General features: G+C 40.0%; 1 protein-coding gene across 11 annotated transcripts in view; it reads right to left on the bottom strand.

The window, feature by feature from the left end:
* Positions 1-7,578: 7,578 nt before the first annotated feature.
* LOC119787187 (receptor-type tyrosine-protein phosphatase mu-like) overlaps positions 7,579-18,699 on the bottom strand; it is a 237,019-nt gene continuing 225,898 nt past the window's right edge. For 10 of the 11 annotated variants that reach the window (XM_038290846.1, XM_038290848.1, XM_038290850.1 and 7 more), the window contains 7 exons: positions 18,366-18,515; positions 17,815-17,988; positions 15,326-15,457; positions 12,089-12,214; positions 10,310-10,473; positions 10,010-10,145; positions 7,579-8,400 (listed from right to left, as the gene is read on the bottom strand). In XM_038290846.1, the coding sequence (XP_038146774.1) occupies positions 8,347-8,400; positions 10,010-10,145; positions 10,310-10,473; positions 12,089-12,214; positions 15,326-15,457; positions 17,815-17,988; positions 18,366-18,515 (936 nt within the window). In that variant the 3' untranslated portion in view covers positions 7,579-8,346. The remainder of the gene's footprint in view (positions 8,401-10,009; positions 10,146-10,309; positions 10,474-12,088; positions 12,215-15,325; positions 15,458-17,814; positions 17,989-18,365; positions 18,516-18,699) is intronic. The other variant, XM_038290847.1, reaches the window with a different exon arrangement.

Genomic DNA, 18,699 nt, shown 5'->3' with positions numbered 1-18,699 from the left:
GTGAGCTGGTCAGACCTGGCAGGCCTAAGCATGTTGTGAGGGTCTGTTGGGAACATCTGGTGGACCCCACTGTTATTGCAACTCCCACCTCTGAATGAGTTTTTCCCAGATCCCGAGGGAGGTTGGCGACATGGAGTTGGAGTGGTCCAGGTTTTGCTCCTTCACTGTCAATGCAGCCATTCGTAACTGTGGCTGTAAGGTCTCTCATACCTGTGGTGGTGGCAATCCCTGAACCCGGTGGTGGCACCTGGAAGTGAGGGATTCTGTCAAGCTGAAGAAGGAGGCCTATCTGGCCTTCTTAGCTAGTAGTGCTCTGGAGTCAGCTAAGAGACCAAGCATGCTGCAGCTCGTGCGGTCGCAGAGGCAAAGACTCGGGTGTGGAAGGAGTTCAGAGAGGCCATGGATGGGAACTGTCGGTTGGCATCGAAAGTGTTCTGACAAACTGCCTACTGCCTTAAGAGGAAGGAGTATTTAATCTCCTGAATCCCAATGTTGTGTCTTCCAAGGAGGAGGCAGAGGCTGGGGACTTAGAGGTGCACTAACCCATCAGCCAGACTGAAGACACTCCTCAGCCTCCCTGGTAAGGTCTACTCCAGGGTGCTGGAGAGGAGAATCTGGCCGGTAGTTGAACCTCAGATCCAGGAGGAACGATGTGTTTTTTGTCTGGGTCACGGGACACTGGACAAGCTCTATACTGTTCATCGGGTGCTCGAGGGTTCATGGGAGTTCACCCTACCAGTCCACATGTCTTTTGTTGATCTGGACATGGCACGTCCTTCATGGTGCCCTTAGGGGGGTGCTCCAGGAGTATGGGGTCTGGGGCCCTCTGTTAAAGCCTGTCCGTTCTCTGTATGACCGCAGCAGGAACTTGGTTCGCATTGCCGGCAGTAAGTCAGACCTGTTCCTGGTCCATGTCGGTCTCCATCAGGCCTGCCCTGTTTCACCGGTTCTGTTTATTACATTTATGGACAGAATTCTTAGGCGCAGCCAGGGACCGGAGGGTGTCCGTTTTGGGAACTTAAGGATATCATCTCTGCTGTTTGCAGATGATGTTGTCCTGTTGGCCTCATCATACCAGGACCTTAGGCATGCGCTTGGGCAGTTTGCAGATGAGTGTGAAGCGGCCTGGATGAGGATCAGCACCTCCAAATCCGAGGCGGAGTTCAAGTATCTTGGGGTCTTGTATCAGACTGTTATGGTGAACAAGGAGCAGAGTCGGGGGGGCAAAGCTCTCAATTTACCGATCGATCTACTGTATGTTCTCACCCTCACCTATGGTGATGAAATCTGTATAATGACCGAAAGGACAAGATCACAAATACAAACAGCTAAAAAGAGTTTCCTTCGGAGGGTGGCTGGGCGCACCCTTTGAGATCGGGAGGAGCTCAGAGCAGAGTCGTTGCTCCTCCATGTCAAAAGGAGCCAGCTGAGGTGGCTCGGGCATCTGCTCCAGATGCCGCCTGGTCACCTCCCTAGGGCCTTCCATGAGGAAGCCTCATGGAAGGCCCAGGACACGCTGGAGGGTCTGTGTCTCTGAGCAGCCTGGTGTCTGGAGGAGGTGTGTGTGGATCAGGAATGTTGGGAATCACTACCAGACAGAGCAAGGACTGCAATGAGATCTTTTGCGAAAACAAAAACAACAGAGCTCCTATGTCTAATTTGAAAAATTCCACAAAATTGTCAAATACTGATTGTGTCAGGAATCCAGTTTTTGTGGTCTGTTTTTGTGTTTCCTTTCCTCCTCCACCAGGTGTTGCCCCGTCCTCATTGGGCCACCCTGCACACCTGCATCTCGTTGCCTCATTACCTGTGGAGTGCTCTTAAGCTGCTGACTGCCACTACCTCGACGCCAGAGTGTTTGCCAGTTTGGGGTACTCTAGCCATGGTTAGTTTATCGGAGTCTAACCTGAGTTTTTGTTTTGCCAGTTTTTGGTACTCTAGCCAAGCTGAGTTTTGCTGAATCAAACTGAGTTTTTGTCTACCTGAGTTTTAACCTCTCTGTTTTTTTGTCTTTGCCTCTCCGAAGGAAATCATCCTGCAAACTGGATGTTTCGGACCTTCTTTCCCCTGGAAGGATCTTCCGAGAACCAAACTGAGCTGAGGATTCAAGTTTGTGATTTGGATCAACCTTTTTCCCCAAGGATCGTTTGGGGCTTCTCTCTGAGCAGGGGATTCAAGTCCACAATAACCCGTTCAAGTACCGCAGGAAATCTAAGTGACAGTCAGCTTCTCCGTTCACCAAGGAACTATAGCAATCTGGGTAAACCCTGTCTGCCCTCCATCAAACAAGACAATGACTGGAACATCCCACACCAACAGGATTCAATAAAAGACACCTTTTTCTGGAAACGTGAGTCTGCAACCTTTTCCTCCTCTTCAAGTCAAAGATTCTAATTCCCCACTGAGCCTGAACTAACCGCAGTGTCTTCCCCTCACTTTCAAGTTCCGGTTCGACAGTGTTCAGAGCAGCACTGGACTCATCTCATTATTCTAGATAAACCTGTAAAACTTTTCCCTGGTCTCTCTGTCTGGTCTTCTGCATTTGGGTCAGATCTTTAGTTAAATCATGACAGGTTGGAAATATCTAAGAAGGGAATCTTGTAAACTCATCCCCTTAGAGAAAAGAAAAGAAAGTTGAAAATGCTGTCAAATTCCCAAACACCGAAAAAAAAAAAAAAAAAAAAATAATGCAACTGATTTACTTAATCATATTTAGTTATTTTAACACAATTGCTTTGTGTCCTACCCTGTTAACAGGAAGCAATTGTGTTAAAGTATAAAATATGAATAAGTAAATGCCAAAAACGGTTGCATTACTTTTTTTCAATCTTCACATCGAATTCATCGTTCCCAGAAGAAATTAAGCTGTTACAGCTGCACAGGGTGGACGAACATCACTAAGTTCCTATGTAGGTCAAGGCAAGTGAGTGAATAACTTGGGCAATATAGTGTAGGTATTTAATGTTAAAAACACAAAAAGTTGTTTTTTTATGTTTGTGCTATTAAAAATATTTCTTCTCCAGCACAGCGATGTTCAGTGTTTGCAGATGGAACATTGAAGGCTTAGTTGGCAAAGGTTTGCAGGCTCAGTTTTAAGAATCAGGGTTGAATATCATGGCTGTTGGATCCAGTTATTGCCAGATGAACCTACATATGAAACTAATAATGTGCAAGTACCCCGCATAAACCTCAACATGTTTGACATGGAAGCAGCCAAGGATTACAGGTCTTAGATAATAGCAATGCAGGTGTTTGTAAATTATGTGATATTAGTCCACACAAACAATGTTTCCCCCTGCAAGACTTCTTTAAAACAAATATCTTGTCTTCACATAGGACAAGGGCAAGGAAGCATGATTTACTTCTATTAAGAATTTAGTTAATTGTTTAATAATCATGTGTCAAGCAAAATGATCAAAACCTGTCCTGTTGCAATCTGTTAATACTCTTTTTTTTTTTTTTTACCATTTACCATTTTTACCATGCGACCCTGTATACAAGATAAACATGCTAACATAGAAATATATCATATACAACATTATTTGCTTCTAGATTATAAATCCAGGTAAGTCTTAGCTTAATTTACATTACTAAAGTAAGTTCTCACTAAATCTTCAATCTTACGTGAAAAAATCTCTTTGTGCCATACAGTAGGAGGGGTCTCATTAAGCCAGTTATCTGTTAAGACACATTTTAAATGTTAAAACATAAAATGTAATTCTTGAGAAAGATTTTCAGTAGGTAATGTGAAATGTTGAAAGCCCATTGACATGCATGTATTTAAACATCACTGTTTATTTTTGTTCTTACTTTTTCTAAAAAAAAAAAAAAAAAGGTAGAGGGAGACTGGTCTCTTAAAAGTGTAACTGGATAAATCTGCATTTTTTTTTTTTTTTTTTTTACAGAAATCTGGGTTTCAGTCCCAGTTGCATGAGGAATGGCATTTGACATAAAAATTCTGCCAAGTTTGTCTGCAAATCGTAAAGATTTTCAGCTGAGATTCCTGAATAAAGCAGCAGTTGAAATGACACACTCATAAATGTGGCTTAAAAGTAAAGAATGTAACACATGCAAACATTAATAACATACACTATATTGCCAAAAGTATTTGCTCACCCATCCAAATTATTGGAATCAGGTGTTCCAATCACTTCCATGGCCACAGGTGTATAAATTCAAGCACCTAGGCATGCAGACTGTTTTTACAAACATTTGTGAAAGAATGGGTCGCTCTCAGGAGCTCAGTGAATTCCAGCGTGGAACTGTGATAGGATGCCACCTGTGCAACAAATCCAGTCGTGAAATTTCCTCGCTCCTAAATATTCCACAGTCAACTGTCAGCTGTATTATAAGAAAATGGAAGTGTTTGGGAACGACAGCAACTCAGCCACGAAGTGGTAGGCCACGTAAACTGACGGAGCGGGGTCAGCGGATGCTGACGCGCATAGTGCGAAGAGGTCGCCAACTTTCTGCAGAGTCAATCACTACAGACCTCCAAACTTCATGTGGCCTTCAGATTAGCTCAAGAACAGTGCGCAGAGAGCTTCATGGAATGGGTTTCCATGGTCGAGCAGCTGCATCCAAGCCATACATCACCAAGTGCAATGCAAAGCGTCGGATGCGGTGGTGTAAAGCACGCCGCCACTGGACTCTAGAGCAGTGGAGACGCGTTCTCTGGAGTGACGAATCGCGCTTCTCCATCTGGCAATCTGATGGACGGGTCTGGGTTTGGCGGTTGCCAGGAGAACGGTACTTGTCTGACTGCATTGTGCCAAGTGTAAAGTTTGGTGGAGGGGGGATTATGGTGTGGGGTTGTTTTTCAGGAGCTGGGCTTGGCCCCTTAGTTCCAGTGAAAGGAACTCTGAATGCTTTAGCATCCCAAGACATTTTGGACAATTCCATGCTCCCAACTTTGTGGGAACAGTTTGGAGCTGGCCCCTTCCTCTTCCAACATGACTGTGCACCAGTGCACAAAGCAAGGTCCATAAAGACATGGATGACAGAGTCTGGTGTGGATGAACTTGACTGGCCTGCACAGAGTCCTGACCTCAACCCGATAGAACACCTTTGGGATGAATTAGAGCGGAGACTGAGAGCCAGGCCTTCTCGTCCAACATCAGTGTGCGACCTCACAAATGCGCTTCTGGAAGAATGGTCAAAAATTCCCATAAACACACTCCTAAACCTTGTGGACAGCCTTCCCAGAAGAGTTGAAGCTGTTCTAGCTGCAAAGGGTGGACCGACGTCATATTGAACCCTATGGATTAGGAACGGGATGTCACTTAAGCTCATATGTGAGTCAAGGCAGGTGAGCAAATACTTTTGGCAATATAGTGTATGTAATTATGTTATATGTTGGTATTTTTTAATTGAATGATAAATATTACTGGTAGACTAACATGCTAAAAAATAGACAACAATGTCGAAAAGTACCCATTGATGTTCCCCGCCCTTCTTCCATCTCATATCTTTTTAAGAAAACCAGTGTGAGCTTTTAACTAAATTTTCTCAAGCTTTGGCATTGCTCTAATTCAAAACTTTTCCATACTTTAAAAGATCAGCATCCATCTTAAATCCCAGATTTGTGATAACAGGCTTGACATATTGTGCAGAAAATATTACATCTGTTGTTGTGATCATGGGTAGATCAGTTACTCAGTACTTTAGTAGCCTTTTGATCTAATCATTTTTTAATCTTACTTTAGTTATTTTTTAAAGGCTACTTTATATGTTTACTTGGGTAAAAATCTGATGAAGTAGTGCTACTTTTACTTAAGTCAAATTTTTGGGTGCCCTACCACCTTTAACTAGTTGGTAGTTTTAGGTCTTGGATTGGATGTCTAATCAATACATGATATATGAATCTATCATTCAAGAAGGTTTTTTTCTTAGTCTGATGTAAAAAAAAAAAAAAAAAAAAAAAAAAACAAATAAAATAACTTCAGTGACCTAAACTGTAGAGTTACCAAAATTAAAAACAGAGGGCTATTTGGGAGGTAATAGCCTAGCCTAGTATAGGATGAGTCAAACAGATGAAAACGATAAATATAAATAAAAGAAGCGACTGAATAAGGAGGAATGAACAAATTACGAGCTAAAAATCTCTCTTTTTGCACAGTAAGGGACATTGGGCACAAGTCGTATTGAAGAACCCAATTACTCTTACATAAATTACTGCTGGTGTCCATGGGAAGAATTTCAGACACAGGACAGCTCAGCCATAAAACTCTTGGATATGAAGTAACAGTTAAATATTTCACTTAGGTGAAGTTTTTTTCTATAGATCTGTCACGGGCTTGGCTCTGTTAAGTTTTTCTTTTGAGTATTCAGTTTTACTTTATTCCATGTTTTCTAGTTTTATTGGTTCAATTCCTATTTTGTTGTGTTTTCTGGATATATTTGAGTTCTTAGTTTTTTATTTGTTGTCCTCTTGTGTTGGTCTCCTTTTCCCTAGCTTCTTTCTAGACTCCTCACTTCACACCTGCTCCCAATCAGTTCATTAGTCCTGTCATTGTTCAGTCTCCCATAAATACTCTCCTTGTGCAGTTCCTCAGTGCTGGTTCCTTGTCTTTCCCTGGCTCCTCGTTTTCCCTTGATTTCTCCATGGTTCTGGTTTGTTTAACATTTTAAGTTGGCTTTTTGGATTCCCACCTCTGTTACCTGTGATCATTCATTAAAACTGCAAGAACTCACCTCTGCCTCCCTGCCTTTCCATTTGGTCCTCCAACCTCAATCCAACAAGATCTTAAGATCTTAATGGCTCAAGATCTTAATGGCTCCGCAGCATTCCTAAAATGTTTTCATTGTTTTTGTATTTGCAAATAAACTTGATTTAAAGGTTAGGTTTTCCTAAACTATAAAGGGTTGAGTATGCTTCTAGAATAATTTTCAAAAATATATTTTAAGGTGTTTTTTTAAACCTTTATATTTCAGTGCCAACCTAACATGTGGCACTGAAATATAAAGGTATATTAAGGCTGGCTAAATACGAGCAGCGACACCTTGTCTGTTTTCCAACTTTACATAATCTGAACCAGCATCGCATTAATTTCTTTCATCATCAAACTTGATGTGCACATTATGATAGAATGTATCAGACTGAAGCACAAGAAGAAATTCAAATAATTGTATTGATTTTACTTTTAAAATAGTCTACTCCGATATTCGAAAAAATTCTTCAAATTTTATTTAAAAATGTTATCTGGTGTAAATATATATATATATATATATATATATATATGTATATATATATATATATATATATATATATATATATGTGTGTGTATATAAAAAAAATCTGCTTCTCTTCACAGCTTCATAGAAGTAACTGAATATTTTTTTGGTAGCTTCAAAATAAAATATTGTAAAGAATCTGGACATAAATGCAATGATAATGTATGAAAAAAATAACTTTTTGTAAATATGTATAATCACAGTCTTTGAAGAGTATGCCCTTTAAAAATAATAAATTGAATCTTGGTAGTTACCAATGAAACACCTGTTGATATTCCTCAAAGCTCCAGTAGATGGCGCTCCAGCACCACTTTTCTCAGCTCAACCAAAGACAGCAGACCTAGATAGATAATCCAATGTTTATTTTGTAGTTACATTTATAGTTCATTTTCTTTACAGTGGACTTCCTTTGTCATACAAGTTGATGAAAAAAACAAAAAACTAAAGAAAAAGCATACAGTACAATCAAGAAACCAGAATCTATAGAACTTATGATTGTCACTTACTGCGAGTCACAAAAAAAGTACATACCATGAATAAATAATCTACAGAAGTATTTACAATATGCACAGTGAGAGCTCAATGAAGTGAAAATAAAGCTTTGGATCCCCAAACATGAAAAAAGGAAATCCCAGATGTAGCCATAGCTGTCATAGATTTACAGGACATTTGGAACATTTAAGCTTGGAGCTCCTGCATGTATTGACTTCCAAAAGCAAGCTGAGCAGAGAGAAATGAGAGGAATGTTGAAATGGACACGTTACATTTTATACAGCACATCGCATTCCTGTGGAAAACCGGATGGTGTCTGATGCTCGCCATCCAATGAGGATCAAGGCAACAACCACGCGACTACAGGCAGCTGAGAGAGAAAGAAAGCCGGAGGGATCCAGACAGAAAAAGAAACCGCTAATTGTGCTCCCGTTCAATTTTCTGCTGCATTGCTTAACTCTGTACAACTCGTTTCCATCTGGGTGATAAGAAAGGAAGTGGAGCTGCAGGTACGGTCTAGTGTGTACCTGTTGGTTTCCGGCTGGCTCAGTTACACACTGTTTACATAATGCACACATGTGAGCTGCAGTCCATCTGCACTGAGAGAGCAGGCGCTCCACTTTAGCCGGAGTTTAAGTACTCCAGCGCCACTTCGTAGCAGAACTTGTACTGATCCTGCAAGGCAAACAAAACAAAAAAATAAGATATAATTAGAGAAATCATACAATTAACATGTTCATGGGTTTCTTATGACATAGACTAGCTTTTCATTATTTGTTTGAGCCTTTCATGTTGCAGGATGAAGCGATTCAAAACAAGTAGCAGCAATTAGACTCACAAATAGGAGTTGGAGAGTTTGATTCCATATATTCATATATTGATTTAAACAACTGCACAGGATAACTGTCCACCATTTTATTAGAAATAGCAAAGTTCTTTTAAAAGGATTGTTTTCTCGCAGCAAGTCAGAGCCAGCTTTATAGAGCTTTATACAATGCAAAAGATTTTCTGTGTGTTTGGGATCATTGCTTTTTTAACCAGCCACTTGCACCCTGGTTTCAATATGATCCAGTATTTTCCCTTTGAGATAAATAAAATAACCAGTGAAAACCTAGAAACCTGCCAAGGCTCAAGTCAATCATAAAATGGAAACTGGTGGAATACAAGTGTTTCTGCCTGCTGCGAATACGGTTTCATATCCTTGAACTGAGCTGCTGCTGACTATAAAGAAGACTCAGTTCCCCTGAAATTTTCAGCAGCCCTCAAATGAGTTCTGGAGAAAAGTTTTATAACCAGATAAAACTCTGATTAAGACTGGGTTATTTGCTTTTAATGAGATGAGGAATCCTGAGAGGAGACAGATCTAAGAAGAGGATCCACTTTCAACCATGGTGGGGGGAAACATCATGCTGAGATATTGTGTTGGTGCCTGATATATTGATGCATTGCACAAAATTGATGGGATAGCATTAATAGCATAAACTGTCCCAGCAAACAAGCTGATCTAAATAAAAGGAGAGGTGAGAAAATATGCAACCAGGAGAATGGCAAAAGCTTTTTACCACGCATGGATCAAAGACAATCCACCAAAACATTTTAATCGTTCCCTTTTCTTCTGTTTCTTTGTTTTAACATACTAAGGTGGTATTGTATGTAATCATTCAAATTCATATCTAACTCTATCTCCCTCTCTCTATGTATATACGTATTACAAATTACATCATCCTTTATTAGTCTTCTTAGAGTAGCATCCTTCTCAAGATAAAAATTAAAAGGAGGAGGCCCAAAAAAATCCTTTTTTTTTTCAGACCAATGGCACCAGATTTCATATTGGACTGAAAAAGTTTAAATTATTGAATCTTTAGTTTATGTCACAACGACTTTTACAACTTAAATATCCTGAGCTGTCACAGCTTTGCTTTTCAAATTACTCTCCATTGCTAAATAGTCGAGAAGAGGAACCAATAGATTAATTGTGATCCTGAAAATGAGAAAAGCAGAGCTTTTTTGATCATTCAAGACCTTAAATAAGGTTCTTTGATCATTCTGGGTCCACGAGAGCCATAAAAAAAATAAATATTAAAATGTAGGAGATTAAGAAAGTTATCAAAAAAAAAAGTTCCATGGTTTAAGACGATGACAACAGACGGTATGCATATGTGGCATGAGTGTTGGGTGTTACATATTTGTCAGACTGAGCTCCTCTACCACCTCAGTATCAGCAGAATTAGATTGGATGGATCATACAGGGAAAAAATAATCAATGTTTTTCAAAGTTCCTCACCAGCAGGTCAACCATGTTAGGTTTGTTGTTCCGCAGTGTTTTGACTGCATGAAAAACATCCACAGAGTGCTGATGCTGAAGCATCTCACACACGATGCTGATGGCACAGAAGGTTCCACTGCGGCCGCCTCCGTTTCTGCAAAATTCACCATGAGTCAAGTCAAGAATAGCAGACCATGAAGATCAGATATTTATGATTGCAGTACAGTTTATCAGACACTAGGTGGAGATGTTTTATCTATAATGCCGCCCTCATTAAAACGAGGAACCCCTGCTCAGATTATGGTTGGGAGAACTTACAAACAATGGACCACTGTGCGTCCCTCGCCCCCATCATATTCCTCCTGCCACTTGTCCACCTGTCGGATGAGCTTGAGGAAGGAGCGTTTGGACATGGGCGTATCTCTGTACATGGGCCAGCCCAGGAACTGGAACTGCTGCACCATCCTGTAGCCGTCCTGTGGCTAAAGGATGAGGAAAAAACAGTTATCCAAGGTTAATATGGAAATATATGAAGAGGGTGGGGGCAACACAGAGATGTATGAAGAAGAAAAGATGATAGTGCAGTCAGGCAGATGAAGAGGGATGGATAGGCTGCTGATGCTGCTGGGGACAGATGTCTGAATGTATCGATCAGTGACTCCTATCAGTGATCCTATGCGATTTGACTGACTTGTACGTTACATGTCGTTGCCACTGCCGGTCATAGTAATGACTGTATAATGGAATGACCATAAACAGGATAAAGAGCTTACACAGGTGACCCCAGGTGACACCAGCATGGGTCTGGGTCTCCGTCTGGGCAGGGAGGTCTCGCCAAGTTAAAGGATTAAAAAGCCTGCTTACAGAAATCTAATGGACATTGTTCTGGGGTTTTGTTACTGCTGCTGTCTGGTCATGCAGGTCATACAGTAGTTTTTTTTTTGGCTCTTTTTTTATGGTTTGCCTTATTATTTTGGTTTGTTTTCTTTTTTCCTTATATTTTCTAGTTTATTTCTGTTGAATATTTCTCAGTTTTTTTTATTGTTATTTTTTCTTTCTACATTTTCTAGCCCTTATTTCTGTATTGTTGGGTTGGTTTTCTTGGTTGCTTCCTTTTCTTTTCCCTCGTTTATCTGTTTGATCATTTCTCCGTCAGCCAGAGCCTTTTGGTAATTAAATAATTCCCTTTACCTGTGTCTCCTCCTTTGCCTTTTGTTTGTGCCCGTTTTCTCAATTACTTCCAGTAAGCCTTCACTTTGCTGCCTGTATTCATTGGTCCTGTTTATTTTCATGACTCCACCTAAACTTCCCAGTTCATCTGCCTCAGCTTCAGCTTGTATTTTGGTCCAGAGCAACATGACAACGGTTGGTTTTGTAAAGTTTTTATGTTTTTCTTATATGTTGTATTTAACCAAACCACCAAAAGACTGAAAAAAGGTATCTTGCATGAAGACTAAGACATAACTAGAACATTAACAGAAAAAGTTAGATGTGATATTTGCTTATGAATCATTAACAAAGATACTTTTTTGGATACATTTTTAGGCTTGAATAAGTGAAAAAAAGATGGATGAACAGAAAGGATGCAATCATATAAAGACTGATGCATGGGTTGATTTTCAGATGTTTGGACTGAGTAATGAGAAAATAAATGACCTATGAACGGTAGGACTAATTGATGTACAAAGGTATGGAGGAATGGACAAAAAAAGATTACAGGTGGATAAGTCAACAAACAAATGGGGAGATGTATAATTAAATGCAACTTTTAAAGAATGAAGAGGCAGAAAAGTCTAGAAAAAAAATATGTTCTATAGTTTTGATGCAAGAAACCTTTAGGAACTGATGTGAAACTCTGATTTGGCACCTTAGCTGCAGGTAAAAATTTATCAAGCTGTCCTAAAGATTTCTGGCAATCACTCCTTGGCCCAATCAGTGACAGAAATCACTCTGCTTCTGCACAGCTTGAATGGACAGGTTCACATAAGTGTGGGATGTGTGAGTTGAGCAGTGGCAGCAGAAAATGGTTCATGTTCAATTCACTACAGGGAAGACAAAGGCAGGGGGTGATAGGATGGACCTAAAATCTTTGCTTACCCGAGCCGCGTTGTAGATCCGGAATATTCTGCTGATGATGTCTTCCTCCAAGTCAGCAGAAACAAACTCCACCTGGATGGGTCCATGGCGGTGGACTCCATTTTCTGGCCAGTACTGTGGACATAGCTGAACAGAAAGACAGAGAGATGCACATTTAAACAGAAAGAAACAGATAAACCAACACACATTGACAGACGAAACAATGCATGTAAAAGATGTAGGATTTAGTTTTAGGTCCAAAGCCAGTGGAAGGAGTTTTTTTTTATCTGCTAAAATGTGGTAAAATAACAAAACACACCAAGACCGGCAATACAGTCAGTAAAAATGTTTACTGAATGTTTACTAAAAAACACAGAAGAAAGGATTTTTCAATATTCCTGCAACTTAAGTATGGCAACTTCTAACCACTCATAACACTCTTAGTTTGTCAATTCAGGGTAAATGTCTAAAGACCTTGAGCAATTCATTTCCTCCTTTGAAAAACACTGCTATTTATTAATTTATTTTTAAGTGGGCACAATCTGTAATAAAAGCTCAAATGACTCAATTCAAATTATTAAGTTGCCTCTTCAAAGACGCCTTATTCAAATGTTAAATGCAAAATTTTTTATCCACAACTCTAAGGGCTGTGATGATAAACTGAGGGAAAAAAACAACTTATTCAGTAATTGGAAAAAACCTTTAATATCCATCCATCCATCCATCCATCCATCCATCCATCCATCCATCCATCCATCCATCCATCCATCCATCCATCCATCCATCCATCCATCCATCCATCCATCCATCCACAGACCAGACCAATTAGCATTCCATTATGATACCTTCAAACCTCTCGGTATGAAAATATCTTCCACCTGGGTCTTTCCCTTAAAGCCCCCTTCCTTCAGCTCAAACTCTTTTAAAAGTACACTTAACCAGTAATACATATTATTACCATCACCTTGCATTTTTCCTATCAATCTAATGGTTTTGATGGTGCGAAATAAATTTGATGAGAATTTTATGTCATTTGGGCTCTTTACTACACTTTAAGAGAAAGTAGGAGGTTAAGAGAGGTTTTGTTTAGATCATTGTCTCATTTATAGTCCTTGTCTGGTTACATATTTATATTTAACACACACCTTTATGCTTCCCAGACAGAGCAAGACTTCTCACATAAAATCTGTTAATGCGGCACCTTCCCACATCATAGTGTGAGCTTGTTTATTTGTCTTTGGAATATAAATTTAGCAAAAAAATGGCTCATTTGTTCCATTTCATCTAATTTACTGTGTTATCTTAATTCCGGTTTCATTTGTGTTTCTGATCTGTTTCTTGACAAGGTTTTCCAAGTTGAGGTTTAAAAGTTACACAAGAGCTCTGTAGACACGTCATTGAAAAATATTAAAAATGTTTACATTTCACGTTTTATGGATTTTATGCTTTAAAGATGCAACCAAAAAAAGAAGCAAAAGGAGGACACAATCCAAGAGGAAAGGACACAATTGGGGAAGAAATATTACATTAGTAATGACAAAAGGGGAAAAAGGTAAAAATAAAAGAAACAATTAGGGTAAAAAGACACAAAATAGGAGAGACGAAAAGTTGTGAAGACAGAAAAAAGGGGAAGGAGTGATACAAAGAATGAAAAGAAGAGAGGACATAGGGGTGCATAAAGGAAAAAAAATACATACAATACAAGAGGGGAAGAAGGAATCATACCAGGGGGAACATGCACGACAAAAAGACAAAAAATATAGGAAGGATACAAGAAAGTAGGAAAGAAAGAAAACTTCCAGAGATAACAGCAGGAAGTACAAAAAGATTGAGGTGAGAGAGTTAAAACGACACAAGAAAGTACTTGAGGAAGGAACAAAGGAAGAAAGGAGGTGTAGAAAAAAAGGAAGAAGAACATTTTTGGTGTGAAATTTATCTTAGATATATAACGTTTCCTCAGCATTATGGCTGATGAAAGAACAAAGTAAAGTTGACTACTCCTTTATCCCTTCTACTTATGTCTCCTATGAAAGAATGAAGGTCATAATAATGACATAAGAACTTTAACAGCACCAAAATCAACCATAAGAAAGGTTCATTTCAACTGTGATGGCTACAGTAAATCAGAAATGGTTTCACCACACAAAATCAGACTTCTTCAAGGACATCTCATGAAATGCTAGTGAAGAAAACCATGACTTCCTGCTGGAAAAAGCATTGACAGCAGGGATGCTGATAAATGTGGTAATTTTGATCGTATCAAAAACCAAACTTTTATGCTGCCGTTAAAGATTGATTCCTTAAAGGCTTTTAAAACATTTTTACAACGAGTGCCAATAAATATGGCTGGACCTGTGTTTTGTGGGTTGCAAGGACAACTTCAAAAGAAGGGAAAAGTATGGGCTATTCCTGCTGAGCAGGTGAGGATGGACAGTTGAGTATGTGAGCCTGTGGAGCAGTCCTGATCTTAGAGCTCTGAATCAAGTCAGAGGAGGAGCACGCCCAGATAGTCATGGTCTGCACTGTAAGGTACTCCTGTTTCAACCAAACTAAACTAGCTTGAAGACTGAAAAATGAACAAAGCAGAAAATGTGCATAGAGGTAACAGTTATCCATTCCACTAATTCCTCTAATGCATAAAAGTGCAAACATGTATGCAGCTTTTGCAGCAGCTTAAGCTTCACTTTAGAGCTCCCTCTAGGAGTCAGTCAAAATTGACAAATCTAAGAGATGCAAAAAACAAAGATGTTGATAGGGAAGAAAGAAAATCTCCATCTCCCTCTCCTTCGTCTACACTCCCTTTTTCCATTCCCACCTGTGCTGCTTTCTAGGCTGCCTATTGGGTCGGCAACAGTGAGAATATTGAATGAAAGGCCTTTTCTACCAAATCAGTCAGTCAGTCACCCAGGGAAAGGGGATTTGGGTGGAGTGGGAACAGCCTGGCTGCAGGCTTTGATCCCCGGGTGTTATGACAGAGCCTCGGGCTGAGAAATCTGGAGAGCCTTTTCCATAGGCCTGCTTCCGCTTTCATGGCATCCTCCCAGCTGCATCTCCCATATTTCAAACACACGCTGCATCCATACTGTTTCTAAAAAGATACAAGTGTTGTTTTCCCAGGTTTTATACACACTAGTGTTTGCAAGAAAAATCAACATCAAAAAAACAAAAACATCTCATGTCAGAGTCTTGCAATGTTTCTGAAGGAGCTACTCTTGTATGCTGCTTTCCATTTGAGCACAGGTATCTGGTCTGGGTTACCTGTGCTGGGTCCACATCATTTAACATGACTATGGATGTGCAGTGGTAGTCAAGCACCAATCTCCAAAAGTCCTTCACTGTGTTTGGCAGAGGGTGTTGGGTCACTATGAATGCAGAAGGCTGCTTGTAACTCTGGAAGAGCAGAAACAAAGAAGAAAAAAATAATATCAAGATGAAGACTTTTTGAAACATATTAGTAAGTCTTAAAAGCAAAATTTTATATTTACTGACATGATACACGGGTACAATGCAATTTCTCTACAAGTTAAAATTGAGGCAATTGTCTAATATGACTTGAATATCTGTGAATTCCAGCTCACCCTGGGCTCCTAGGAATCACTCCTACCTTCAGTCCTATTAGGGTAATGGGATGCAAGGAGAGGAGAGAGCATAAAGGCTATGTATGGGCCAATAGGAGAGCACCATAGTATCACCAGACTAGTGAAAAAATATTACCATTTTATGGTATTTATTAATTTAGAACAGGGCTATTCAGTGGCGCATTGGGTAGCACTGCTGCCTGGCAGCAAGAAGGTTCTGGGTTCGATTGCATGGAGTTTGCATGTTCTCCCTGGGCATGCATTGGTTCTCTCCGGCTTCCTCCCACAGTCCAAAAACATGACTGTTAGGTTAATTGGCTTCTCTAAATTCTCCTTAGGTGTGAGTGTGCGTGAATGGTTGTTTGTCTCTGTGTTGCCCTGCGATAGACGACAGGAGACCAGTCAAGGGTGTACACTGCCTCTCGCCCGTAGAGAGCTGGAGATAGGCACCAGCACCCCTCATGACCCCACTTGGGATTAAGCGTGTAAAGAAAATGGATGGATTAATTTAGACCAAAAATGTTTGATATGGGACTTTTTTAAAAAGAAAACAAAATTAAAAAACTGTTGGATATCACAACTACAATAATGGTGTTTATAACAGTAATCTATCCATCCTCTGTCACGATTATGCCTGCTGCAGTTGCAAGGGCTGCTGGTGCCAATGGGTGAGAGGCGAGGTACACCCTAGACAGGTCACCAATCCATCGAAGGGCAACACAGAGACAAACAGGACAAACAAACACTCGCACACACTAAAACCTAAGGAGAATTTAGAGCCTAATATTCATGTTTTTGGACTGTGGGAGGAAGCCGTAGTACCTGGAGAGAACCCAAGTATGCACAGGAAGAACATGCAAACTCCATGCAGAAAATTTAGTAATACTATTTTGTTTTTTGGTAAAATGCTAAACAATAGCCTGGATAATAAAATATTAAGTAAAAACACTTATTGCATGAATTATGTTTTTTCCTTTTGCCATTTTTCTGTTTATGATGTATTAAAACAATAACTAGACATTACTGGCTTTGTTGGTTGGGCTATCTGCTTAGGTAAAGCCTTAAATCATTTGCATAACAAAAATGCTCCCAGTGCAGTATTTGAATTTCCCACCAGGACTGTAAGAAAGCCACATGCAGGAAAAGTCTTTTTTTTGGTATTTGCAAGAGATGAAATGCTGGAGGCATGATAGAGCAGGAATATCAATCGATCCAGAGTCTGGTCTACAATTATTCATATTGTTTAATGGTTACAAGGATGCAGAATATGCTTTATGTGTTTGTAAATATAAACACTAGATAAGCAAAGCGAAATGGAACGTATAGTGCCCATTTAGCTGTGCTGCATGCCGGAGCAGAAGGAACTTTTCTTGTGTATTGTAAAAAAGTAGAGGGCATTACCAAAAACATTTGTAAGGTGGTAGAAAACCATGCTGGCAATAAGCATGGTGGATGGGGGAGGTTTCTGTGAGTCCATGAATATGGTGGGGATTTTCAGGGAAAAGCTATCAGCTGTTAGGTCTCAGGAAACGACGGAGCTATCTTTCTGTTCAGTGAAATCTCTACAAAATACATACTCCAGTTTAACAAAGCTACATTCTTGCCTAAAAACATCCAACATTTCTTCATTTAAATGATTTAAGGATTTTTTTTATGGTCATGGCATCTCACATGTGCATATTTTTGGTATGAAGGGCTCATTACCAGGCCTTTTCCAAACTTGATGAAGTCATTCATTCATTTTAATTAGCTGTGTTGGAGCAGGGATGCTTCTAAACTCTGCATGACAGCAGATCTTCTACACGAAAGCAAGTTAGAACATATCTGCTGATGACATCCATTTAAATTATAATTTTATTAGGTTTGTTTTCAGCAAAATTAAAATTAAAATACTTGACAGACATGAAAAGAGGCCTATTGTTATATAATTTTCTAGGATCTTGAACACCAACAAATTGAGTCACTTTATTGTCAAGTGAGTTTTATTAGTAGGGTGAAATGAAAACAGCTTTTATATCAACGGTTAGTGTTTGAGAGGAAAAAAAACTTGTGAACAAAATATTTTTGTTCTTTCTTAGAGTAAGTTCTTCCAATTAACAGGAAGTAAGCTGTTGCAAGCCTCTACATGTCTAAAGCAATTAAGAAGGCCATATCTGTGTTTAGACTTACATCCATGAGTGCAGCGTTGATGTAGTTGGAGCTCTCCCCGTCAATGGTGATCAGAAAGGGTAAGCAGCGGTCTGGCGGCAGGACGTCCATGCAGCGGTTCTTTTCGTGGTTTCGTGGGAGCAGGGCAATGCTGCAGTCCTCCACCCGCAGCGTGGGAGTCACCATGTTCAGCGTCTGCCGGATTGAGGCAGATTACATGCTGTCATATCGATGCAGTAAGGTAGGCGCTTGGGTCGTGAGTGTGCTAATTATCTCCCACTATGGTAATTAACAGTGCAATTCTTTAATCAGTGCCATTAGCGACTTCTCTGACTCCCCTGATGTTACTGTGATGAAACTTAGGGGGGGCGATGCGTCTCATATAATGTGCGTCGGCCCAAGAGGGGGTGATACTATTACAGATTAATGCATCTTTACTCTTGATTTGCCCAGAGGGGGGCTGTGCCTTTCATCAAGAGAGAATGCATTTACCATTGTTTGTCCTGCATTTCAGATGACGCTTAATTAGAGATTTGCACACATGATCTCAATACGTTTAGTAAAGAGCTCACCCTGAACTCCTCCTTAATGGGACTGGAGTTGGTTTGTGGGTCCAGGCGGTTCATGTCGTAGTAGACAGACCGTAGTTGGCTGGCGGGGATGGTGGTGTCCCCACAAAGACATGCCTCCAAAATGGCATCGTGGATAAAGACATACTGCTCCTGAAAAAAACAGCATCCTCATTGCGGATCTGTCAGACATCTTAGACCTCTAAGACACAAAAACATCAGCATCTAATTTTCACCAGCATCAAAAACACCTTAGACAAGAGTCCTTTGAGTGACCTTTACCATATTATTTGTTTCATCCCTTTGGCAAATTTTCTGACTCATGTTTGACTTTGTT

The sequence above is a fragment of the Cyprinodon tularosa genome, unplaced genomic scaffold (genome assembly GCF_016077235.1).
Source record: "Cyprinodon tularosa strain WSP-4 unplaced genomic scaffold, ASM1607723v1 ctg29, whole genome shotgun sequence".
In the NCBI taxonomy this organism is placed as follows: domain Eukaryota; kingdom Metazoa; phylum Chordata; class Actinopteri; order Cyprinodontiformes; family Cyprinodontidae; genus Cyprinodon; species Cyprinodon tularosa.
Note: the sequence above shows the minus strand (reverse complement) of the source record. Positions and strands in the feature narration are given on the sequence as shown.